The sequence below is a fragment of the Tupaia chinensis genome, unplaced genomic scaffold (assembly GCF_000334495.1).
Source record: "Tupaia chinensis unplaced genomic scaffold, TupChi_1.0 Scaffold000214_1, whole genome shotgun sequence".
Classification (NCBI taxonomy): Eukaryota; Metazoa; Chordata; class Mammalia; order Scandentia; family Tupaiidae; genus Tupaia; species Tupaia belangeri.
In genome coordinates, this window is record NW_006159689.1 from 538,048 (window position 1) to 548,589 (window position 10,542).

The window sequence follows — 10,542 nt, forward strand, 5'->3', positions numbered from 1 at the left end:
TCCTTTGCCTCGTCCTTGGGGCACGTCGAGGCGCGTGGAGACCTCTGGCACACGGTTCCCGGTCCTTCTCCAACCAGAAGGCTTTCTGATGGCGGGCCGGAGCAGAGGACAGGACAAGCAGGGGGCCGGGATTGCATTAGCCCGGACTGTGAGTCAGACACTTCGGAAAGAAGCCTGGGGCGCGGGGTGGGGCATCTTCGGAGTCACCCTGCAGTTGCCCTGTACCTTCGGGGGAGCCCGCACAAGCTGGAAGAGTCCTCACGTCCACATTTGACTTCCGCTGACCTTCTCTGTCGTGAGCTAGGGCCTGGCCCTTCTCGGGCTGGGCGGCCAGAACGCTCTCCTTCTCGCCCGCAGGAGCTCCTGGAGTCCAGGCTGAGCGTCCTGAAGAAGGAGCTGGAGGACTACGAGGCCTTCCAGGCCACGGAAGAGAAGGACGGCAAGGAGCTGCTGGTGCGTCCCCTGCCCTACAGAGGCCTTGGCCGCCAGGGCTCTGGGGGTGCTGAGCCTGGGGCTGTGGAGAGACGTAAGGGCGCCTGACAGGCCGACCCTACAACTTAGTACAGGAACGGGTTCTGAGAGTGGGCTGGCATATTGCCTCTGGGAGCACTGATGTTTCTGCAGACAAATACATGAATATTCTTATCAAGTGGGACTGTAAATACAATAAATGCCTCATGTCAGTCCAAGCATGTTTTACCACAAGAAAGAATAACAAAATTCTATTTTTTTTTTGTTTGTTTGAAATTGAGGTGAAGGGAGGAGCTCAGGGGTAGCCCATGTGGGCAGAGGCAGGAGACAGGGCTTGGGTGAGAAGGAGGCCTCCCTGTGCGCTCTCTCCTGCCCTCCCTGGGTGGGGAGTCGCTGTCCTCCACAGACAGGAAAGTGCAGTGGGGCTGTCTGGCCAGGGTGGGCAACGCGGTTGTGATGATCATGTTCTTCCCTGTGAATCTCGTTCCTTGCTCAACAAACAGGTGTTGAAACAGTGAAAGGGTGTGCTGGGGTCTGTCAGGGCAGGCTTTCAACTCTGCAGTCAGGAACCGGAGGAGGAAGAGCTTAGGGCCCTCCTATCCATGGGGGAGGCAGGGAGACCCTCAAACACAGAGAACTCAGACCCTTCCCTGACGCTCCACCGCACCGGGCACACCTCCGCCCCGTGTGCATCCCACATCCTCCAGGAGCCCCTCAAGGGAGAGCTCACCTCCCACTCCTCCCTCCTGCTGCAGGAAGGGGTGCACACTGAGGAGAAGCCTGGCTGTCCAGCCATTGCCCTCCGAAGAGGCCTTCCCACAGCCCAGCCCTTCTCAGCCTCTGCCCCGTCTGCCCTTGCCATTGGCTAGGACCCTCCACCTCCATCCTCTCTCAATGCCATCCACCCACCAAAGCCCACTTGTCCTGCACATTCTTTCTTTTCTTTTCTTTTTTTTTTTTTTTTTAAGAATTATTTATTTAGGGACCAGCAGGTGGCGTGGTGGTTAGGGCACTGGACATTCCCACATGGTTAACCATGGTTTGAGTCCCAGGCCTGGTGTCATGCTTTCTCCCTTTCCTTCTTTCTCTCTCTCTCTCTGGTCAAATTAAAATAAATGAATGAATAAATAAAATTAAATAATTCTTTAAAAAGGTATTATTTATTGGGAACCAGCAGTTAGCGTAATGGCTGTGTCGCTGGACTCCCACGTAGTCGACTGCAGTTCGTGTCCCGGACCCGGTGACTTAAAACTCACGCCGGGCGCGTGTGCGTGCGTGCCCGAGATCCCAAGAGGAGAATGGAGGAGAAGGGATTGTGGCGTGACCATCCCCTCAGGGGGGTGATTTCTGCCTTTCTGTCTCTATGTCTCTCTCTGTCTGTCTGCGAGCGCACACGCCCTATAACGAAAACCTCTCCCCCCCAAAAAAGTTATTATTTATTTAATTTTATTTGCTACTATTTTTATTTTTAATAATTTGACCAGAGAGAAAGGGAAATGAGAAAGCAAGCTGCCAGATCTAGGACTTGAACTACAGTCAGCCATGTGGGAATCCAGCACCTTAACAACCATGCCACCTGCTGGCCACCTACCCATTCTTTATCATTAAAAGTATCTGCCTAAGGATAAGCAGAGAGTGTAATAGTTATGTTGCTGGACTCCCACCTGGTTGAACTCGGTTCAAGTCCCAAATACGGTGGCTTCACACTCATGCTGGGTACATGGAGGTGGAGTACAGCCCTTGCCATGTGATTTTCACTTGAAAATGCTCTCCACGATGTCCAGAGAGCACTGGGAGAGAGTGTCACTGTGCTGCTGGAGTTTCATGGTAGGGTCCAGAGAACTGCTGAACAGAAAAGGTGCTCTTTCAAATGAAGTAGAGTGAAAAGGGAAAGTTTGAGAACGATGACATGTATCTGGGGAAGAGAAGCAACCCCAGCTTAATCCCGAGGGCCCCAGGAGGCACTAAAGTACCCCTCCCACCTTTTGACGAGGACCCTTCAGTGAGGCAGTTCTGGGGAGTCTGAAATCGGGTTGAGGGTAGGTGCATGGATGCCCCTGTGGAAGGCGGCGAGGGGAGCACCTGCCCTGGGTGGAGGGACTGTTGAGACCAGAGCCTGCCTGCAAACGGGGCTGGGACCCTGCCCGGGCCTTGGCTCCTGCTCACACAACCCCTGGTGCCCAGCCCTCACTCTGCAATTCATCTTCCCGCTGAGGCAGAAGCAGATGGCCACGGAGCAGGAGAAGGTGGGGGCCGAGTTCCAGGCGCTGCGGGCCTTCCTGGTGGAGCAGGAGGGCCGGCTCCTGAGCCGTCTGGAGGAGCTGTCTCGGGAAGTGACACAGAAGCAGAACGAGAACCTGGCCCAGATCGGGACTGAGGTCACCCAGCTCTCCAAACTCAGCAGCCAGGTCCGGGAGACAGTTCAGAAGCCCGACCTTGACCTCCTCCAGGTGGGTCTGGCCCACAGACCCTGAGCCGTCAAAGGCGGGGAAGAGTTAGCACCTGTGACTGTGCAGAAAGGGGCCCCGACCCCGGGGGCAAGCTGCAGGACTGGGTGCCACAGCAGTAGCATGTCACAGGGGCTGAGGAGGGCCCTCTCCCGTGAAGGTCCCTGAAAACCAGCAAAGGCAGGTTTCCCAGAGAAAAGGCATGCAGCTTGTACTCAATGTATGCACACGCGTACGAGGGCCGTGGAGAACTCGGCTGAGGCCGATCCGTCCTGGATGGCAGAGGAGAGCGGGCCGAGCAGGAGGGAACAGCCTGAGCTCAGGCAACGGGCAGCGAAGTAGCCCTCTGGGAGCTGAGTGCCCGGGAGTTCTGGAAACGTGGGGGACAGCACAGCCCAGGGACAGAGGTCTTAATTCCCTGGGTGAGCTCGCAGAGCTGCCCTCAGAATAGCTGTGGGGCGTGGAGACCTCTGTCTTTTTTCTCTGGTTCCTAGGGAGGGATTTAAGACGTGCATTTCTATGGGAAAGAAGTTTCCTCAGTCAGATAAGTCAATTCCAGAGCCACCCCCTTCCCTGCGCTTGGGGTGGGCCGCACGGAGACAGGTTAAGGGGCCTTGGTTCTGAGGCAGCTTCTGAGACCTCTCGCGTGTCAGAGTCCCAGTCTTCGGGGTGTCACTGTGTGCCCCTGCTGAGACAGCCTTCCCCAGCCTTGGCCCACGTGGCGCCCTTGGGCGCTCTATTCTATTCTGTTCCGTTCTCCCTGGGGCAGTCGCGCTGCTAGAAGGGCGTCACCGTCCGCAGCGGCCGAGAGCAGGCATTGAAAGATGGGGTCTGGGCGACTGGCACTCCAGAGAGCTGTGGCTGGCCTCCGGTGGTCTCCAGCAGGCCCTCCCTGGGCCCCCCAGCTGGCTGCCATGGCAGGTCTGTAAGGAGGCGGTGGCAGAACTGTGCTGAGGTAGCGGCTGGGAGTGGCACCCCCCCGGCCGCCCCGGTTGGACGTTGTTGGCCCCCTCCCCCGCCGGCAGAAATGGAAGTGGCACCCAGCAGGCAGCCATGGTTGTAGGTTGTTGCCACCTGCCCAGGCAGGCAGCGGGCCCACCTGCTTGCCGCCTGCTCTCTGAAGGGCAGGGACACGCTTCGTCTTCTCCAGAGTAAGTGGAGGTGACCGACAACTTGGTTTTCTGCCATCTTTCCTTCCAGGGATTCAGAAACACACTGAACAGGTGAGCGGCCGGCCTTCCCGACGGGCTCCTCTCCTTTTCCATCGAGTTCTCTCCCATTCCTCCCTGCCTCGCGCCTCCTGTCCCCCGTCCCTTACTTGGTACCTTCCAAGGCAAACCTTCGCCTCCCTGCCCAGGGGTCCCTCCCCACCTCAGTCTGCCGGTCTACCAGGAGGACCTTGCCATCCAACCGGCATGGCCCCAGAGGAGGGGACAGTGGCCTTGCGCTTTCTCAGAGTCCCTGTCCTGCAGGTGCAGCACCGTGCCTGGCCCCAAGCCAACCACAGTCTCTTCTGAGATGAAGAGTAAGGTCTGGAATGTCTCCCTCAAGACCTTTGTCTTAAAGGGGCTGCTGAAGAAGTTCAAAGGTGGGGCGCGGGTGTGGGCTGCCTGCGCTGGGTGGTGAGGCGGGTACTTGGGTGTCTGCCCCGCCTCCTCCTGCCCCAGCCTGGGGGTATCAAGAAGCTGAGACAGGAGCTGGCAGGGCACCTCTGACTGCGACAGGGTCCCTGCGGCTCACTCGCATCCTCTGTGTTCTCCTCAGAGGATCTTCGGGAAGAGCTGGAGAAAGAGGAGAAAGGTAGGTGGCAGCTGTGACCATGAGCACTGTCATTGGCCATCTGGGCAACCCGATCCCCGCGGGGCCTCTGGTCTCAGGGACTATGCCTGCCTTCTCCCCTCCCACTTCTGCGCCAGACTCGCTGGCTGGGGTCAGAGGCAGAGAGCCCTGCACCTGGAGGGTGTGGACTGAGAGAGGCTTGCGGTCCCTGGACAGCCTCTCTTCCCTGTGCCCACTGCGGCCCAGGAGGAGGCCTTGCCTGGGAGAGGCATGCAGGGGGCGAGTGGGGAGGGCCATGCTCTGGCTCCTGCAGAGCTCTGGAGTGGGAGGCCCAACACAGACAGGAGGCCGGGAGGAGGCCGGGAGGGGAAGGAGACGCATTCCACTTGGCCTGCATAGACCTAAGCCCGAGTGAGGCCCGTCCTCTGCCCACCCGGTGAGGCCGTCACTCTGTCAAGGCCCCCAGCATCTGTCCCCCTGTCATGCTCTGCCCCTTGGTGCAGCCACTCGCCCTCCGACTGCTCCTAGGACCCGAAAGCCACCACCCGGTGCTCTGCGCTGCTTCCCCTGGCCTGGCACTCACTCCTGCCCCAGCCAGCCGCCTCCTGGCTTCATGTCTGCTGGACGTTCCTTTCGGGGAGGACGGGCCCTAGGACTGTGGGGGAAACAGCTGCTCTGCCGAGCCTCCCCTCCTAGGAGCCACTCGCCCTCCCTTGGCTGGGAGGGCTCTTGCTCTCTGGGACTCCCAGGGCCTCCAGTCGAGCTGGGCACAGTGGTCCATATTTAAACGTTTTATTGTGAAAAAGCACACACCTCCGCTGCCCTGGGTTCTCGGCATAGGCACCGCCACTTACTACTCCAGCTCACACTTCCAGCAGTCGGGGGGCTTCCACAACATCTCAGGGGTTTTCTCTGAAGAGACAGGCTTTTAAAAACCATGGTCACAAAACCAGCACTGCTCGCGGCGAACCTGGTGCTGCGCTCGAAAGCCTAACGTTCGGACTTGGGGGATCTTGTGGGCTGGGTTCGTTGAGCTGCGGGAACTGGGGTGGGATCAGGCCTGTTCACTGCGTGTGCTCTGGATGGGTACTGATGAGTGAGGGAGGCAGAGGGCCGGGCACGGGCGCGGGGCTCCTGAAGGGCTCTGGGAGGAGGGGAAGTTGGTCTGCGGAGGGCAGGCGCCGGCGCAGAGCCGCTGTGCAGGGGCCTGCATGGGGACCTCTCCCTCTGCCCACAGTGGAGCTCACCCTGGACCCCGACACCGCCAACCCTCGCCTCATCCTCTCTCTGGATCTTAAAAGTGTGCGCCTGGGACAGCGGGCCCAGGACCTGCCCAGCCACCCGCGCCGCTTCGACACCAACACCCGAGTCCTGGCGTCCTGTGGCTTCTCCTCGGGGCGGCACCACTGGGAGGTGGAAGTGGGCCCCAAGGACGGCTGGGCCTTCGGCGTGGCGCGCGAGAGTGTCCGCCGCAAGGGCCTCACGCCCTTCACCCCCGAGGAGGGCGTCTGGGCGCTGCAGCGCAACAACGGCCAGTACTGGGCGGTGACCAGCCCGGAGCGCACGGCGCTCAGCTGCGGGCAGCTGGCGCGGGTGCGCGTGGCCCTGGACCTGGAGGTGGGCGCCGTGTCTTTCTACGCCGCCGAGGACATGCGCCACCTCCACACCTTCCGCGTGGACTTCCGTGAGCGCGTGTTCCCGCTCTTCTCCGTCTGCTCCACTGGCACCTACTTGCGCATCTGGCCCTGAGGGCGCGGTGACCCCTCCGCTGGCTGTCCCTGGGGAGGTATGTCCTCCGCCAGAGCCACTTGGCCCGCCAGGGTGTACCCTCCCACAGCCCCAGCTGTTCGGAGGGGCTGGGCAGAACCGAACTCCGAGGCAGGGACTGTGGCCCGCTGAGCAGCGAACAGCCTCGGACTCTCTGGCCCTGCGCCCCCTGTGTCTTCGCCCGTGGATTTGGCCTGAGCCGTGAACAGCGGAGTGGAAGGCAGTGAAGGCAGGAGCCCAGGTCCCGCCTCACTGCCCTGGCTCAGAAGGGCCCCTGCTTCCCGAAACACTAGACCCTGGGCCTGTGCTGGCCTCAGTGACAGCGAGGCAGGTTTGGGCGGGGCAGCAGGTTCACAGTCTCTTCTGCCTACTTTTTCTTTTTTCTTTTGTTTTTTAAGTTTTTTTCCATAAGGCGTGTGTGCTCTATGGAGAGGGCAGAGAGGGACAACGAGGGTGGGAGGTGCCTCAATCCCTTCTCCCAGGATTTTGGGCACACGCACCAGACCTGATTTTCAGGTCACCAGATCTGGGACTTGAACTGCTGTTCCCCATGTGGAAGTCCAGTGCCTTAACCACCATGCAACCTGCTGGTCCCGTTTGCTTTCTTGAAAGCTGTGCAGTGCCTTGTGAGGTCCCCAGGCCCCCGGGCCCAGCTGGCTGGAACATTCCCAGCTCAGAGGACAGTCTGGGCCCGAGCTGCAAGGACCCTTGGCTGGCACACAGAGACACAGAGTGGGCAATGCTGCTCTCAGCCTCAGCCCAAAGACGAGACTGCTGTGCGTGTCCTGGATCGCCGTGGCCGGCCGCCGGTATCTCCAGTGCCAAAGTGGTCTCCCTGGGCAGAGGGACCAAGGCTCTGGGGTTCTGAAATGCAAGGTGGCATGAGGACGTCCCGGATGCCTGGAGCCACCGCAGAGAACGCAGAGCACAGCACGCTCCCCCACAGGCTCTGCTGGAGCTGCCACCTGCCAGCAGCAGGGTGCCTGGGGCCATGACCTGCTCAGCCTGGGCCCTGGCGGTCCCTTGCTGGCCAGCCTCGCCGTCCTCTTGGCTAGTTGCTCCCCAGCTTCACTGAGGGGGTGGTGGCCATCCCATGCTTAGCACTGCCCGAGGAAGGGGAAGGAATACAGGCCGTCAGTCCAGTTTGGGCCTGCTCTCTCGTCTTCCCTGTCTGAGTGCAGGAGCATGAGCGTGAACAGGGCTTCCGCCTCAGCGAGTGAGCACGTGTGTGTGTGTAAGGAGCCCTCACATGTGCACTTGCACCCCCGGTTTGGGGGGAGGAGGCGTGTGGACTCTGGAGAGGGCATCTGTGAGCATGTGCATAGGGTGTCAGCTGGCGTGAACAGGCGCGTGTGACCGTGTGCGAAGGTTTAGGTGTGCCAGACAGCGCTAGTCTGTGGGCACCTCCTTACTCTTGTTAACGAGTAGCTCCCCATATTTTGGTGAGGGCCGTGGGCTGCTCCCCCAGTACCTGGCTGCCTGGCTAACCCTGTTCTGGGTGACCCAGCTGGCACAGCACTGGGCCTTCAAACCTGGCCTGTGGGCCGGAGTTAGAGCCATGCAAGAGCCCAGCCCGCAGCAGCGCCCCAGAGGGCAGGCCTGCGCCTGTGTGCACGGATGCACGTTCCGGAGCATGGGTGCTGTCCACTGAGTTCCACAGAAAGACCCGTTTCTAATATTCATTTGCTAATGAAACTGCTTAAGGTTATCGAGAGCCCTAGTGTCACCTGGCTAGGCTGGCGTTCTGATCCACCTGTGCAGAGAATCCCTGGCAGGTCACCCTGCAGGTCACAGAGGGCGGTGTCTGGTGGGGGCACCACGCACGTCTGTCTGTAGGGCCAGGGCTAGGGACCGGGAGGTCGGTTGTCTCTTGTGTGTTTTGAGTTTTCGCGTTTGTGAATTTAATTGCATGACTCAGAAAATGTTCTTTGTGGAGTCACTACGCAGAAACCCAAATCTCAGAGACATAGGTGCAAGCACATGTCGCCACAGTATGTAACGAGTATCACTGTAACCACTGAACGTGGGGACGTCCTCTTGGTCACCAGGACAGCACCGTGGCTTGAATGTCACAGTGCCGGTGTGGGAGCATGTCCTCTCAGAGAGCAGTGACTGGCCTGGCCTGGGCCCTTCACCCTACCCACTGGTCCCAGGTCCCCGTAGCTGCAGAGCCACGAGACTCCAGGCCCCTGTCACAGTCCCTCACAGGGCTCTTTCGGCATCCAGGACACCAGGGGCTGCCTCTAGCCTGGGCATGCAGGGACCATCTGGCAAGCAAGGCACCAAAGTCTCCCACCCACGGCCAACACTTGTCTTCCGCCAGGCCTCGGGCTCCGTTCCCTCGCCTGGACCCTGGACCTCTCCTTGTCCTCCACCCTGCGGGGGCCCTCGGCTCCTGACAAACCGCTCCTCCAATGAGCTTCGCCCTAAGGGTTGTCTTCCTCTCGGGCGGCAAGGCCAAACGCCGACCTTCCAGTTTCCCCACGCTGCCTTCCGGCTCCCGCCTCCGGATCGCTCCACTCCTTTCACCTCCCCGCGTAGCCCACGTCCCACTTTGGCAGCTGCGACCTGGCTCCCCGGCGGGACAGGGCCATTGACGCCCCTGCCCCTGCTCCGACCGCTCACCCCTGACAGCCCCGCCCCAGCCCTGCGGAAGTCCGGGTCACGCCCCCGCCCAGCCTAGAGCCCTGAGGCTCCTCACTGCTCGGTCCTGGGAGCCACCACCACGGCGCGGCCCCGTTTCTAGCAGCTGCTGCCTGCGCAGAACGCTGGCGGGGCTGGCAGGCTGTCCCTGGATGGCTGCGGGTCAGAGGAGTGCATCAGCTCCGCCTCGTCGCGGTCCGACTTCCCAGTCCCGCGATCTGCGGCTGCGCGGCGGTGGTGGCGCAGTCAAGTGCTTGTGCGCGAGCACCACGATCGCAGTTGGCTCCATAGCTCAGGGGTTAGAGCACTGGTCTTGTAAACCAGGGGTCGCGAGTTCAAATCTCGCTGGGGCCTACTGGACATTTTCCTTTACTCGCCAGCATTTTTCTCGCAGAGGTGGAAAACCGGAGACACCTGATCAAACTAGAATTTTCGCCTCGGAATCCAGACCCTGGCGGAGTTACTTCCTCTGTCATGCCCAGCGTTCGTTCCCTGTCACCGTCCTGTACTTTCAAGAGCCGGTCTCCGTCCTTCCTGGGGCTGCAGCTCCCTCCCTGCGCCCTCGTTCCTGAGCCCCCCGGCTCACCTCCCTCTGCCCGGCCCCTGCCGCCTGGGCGTAGAAAGCATTTGTTTACCGCCTCTACGGGATTAAAGAAAGAAAAGTGGAAACGTTCCTGACCCCCAGGCCGCAAGGCTTGAACTTGGTCACATTCGCTCCCAGTCTTCTTCCCGTTTAGCCCCCCTCCCCCCCTTTGCTATAGGGCACATGCGCTCACCAGAGAGGCAGAGAGACAGAAAGCGAGAATCGCCTCCCCGGGGCGGGGAGGTGGCCACGCGTAATTCTTTCTCCTCCAGTCACCTCTTGGCATTTGGGCATACACGCACGCGCACGCGCTCGACGTTTATAAACAACCGGAGCGGGGACTCGAACCACCGTCAATTACGTGGGAGTTTAGCGACATAACCATTACGCCATCTGCTGGCCTCTGTTTTAAATTTAAATTTTATTTTAAAAAAATACACGAATGCGTCTGGCTTTGACTGATTTATTTGTGCCGTCAACAGAAGTGCTGTGCGGCTCCAGCCCTCGGTGGGTGATGCAGAGCGGCCGCCAGGCGTCTAGTGCCTTCTGGGTACCCCATGCCGGCACCAAGCGCGGGGCAGCCTGGCGGAGGTAGACGCATCCCGGATCGCAGGATGCCTATCTTCAGCCAAAGGGTTTTCTGAAAGGTCCTGAGAGTCACCGCCTCTTGGGGGCCGCGGGTATCTTCGGGTACCGTGCCACGGTGGTTCGGGGTTCGAGTACCCTCGGCTGCACTGGAGGACAGCGAGCGGCTCGTGGGCACTGGAGGAGATGGAGTGGGCATGGGGACCAGCGGGGTGCCCGCAGGTGCCGAGCACGCTCCCACCTCGCCGGGCCCGCCTCAGTCCAGGG

At 60.5% G+C, this 10,542-nt stretch overlaps 1 protein-coding gene and 1 non-coding gene across 3 annotated transcripts in view; both read left to right on the forward strand.

Annotated features, from left to right (window-relative positions):
- The window catches only part of TRIM7 (tripartite motif containing 7), an 8,250-nt gene extending 644 nt beyond the window's left edge, over positions 1–7,606 (forward strand). The window contains exons 1-7 of one of the 2 annotated variants that reach the window (XM_027771448.1): positions 7–148; positions 358–453; positions 2,691–2,921; positions 4,119–4,141; positions 4,391–4,506; positions 4,683–4,718; positions 5,935–7,606. In XM_027771448.1, coding sequence (XP_027627249.1) covers positions 89–148; positions 358–453; positions 2,691–2,921; positions 4,119–4,141; positions 4,391–4,506; positions 4,683–4,718; positions 5,935–6,446 — 1,074 coding nt within the window. In that variant the 5' untranslated portion in view covers positions 7–88 and the 3' untranslated portion in view covers positions 6,447–7,606. Of the gene's footprint in view, positions 1–6; positions 149–357; positions 454–2,690; positions 2,922–4,118; positions 4,142–4,390; positions 4,507–4,682; positions 4,719–5,934 lie in introns of those variants that run through there. The other variant, XM_006147445.3, reaches the window with a different exon arrangement.
- Positions 7,607–9,388: 1,782 nt separating this feature from the next.
- TRNAT-UGU (transfer RNA threonine (anticodon UGU)) lies at positions 9,389–9,461 on the forward strand. Its single transcript has one exon. It is a non-coding gene; the product is annotated as a tRNA-Thr (tRNA).
- Positions 9,462–10,542: the final 1,081 nt, after the last annotated feature.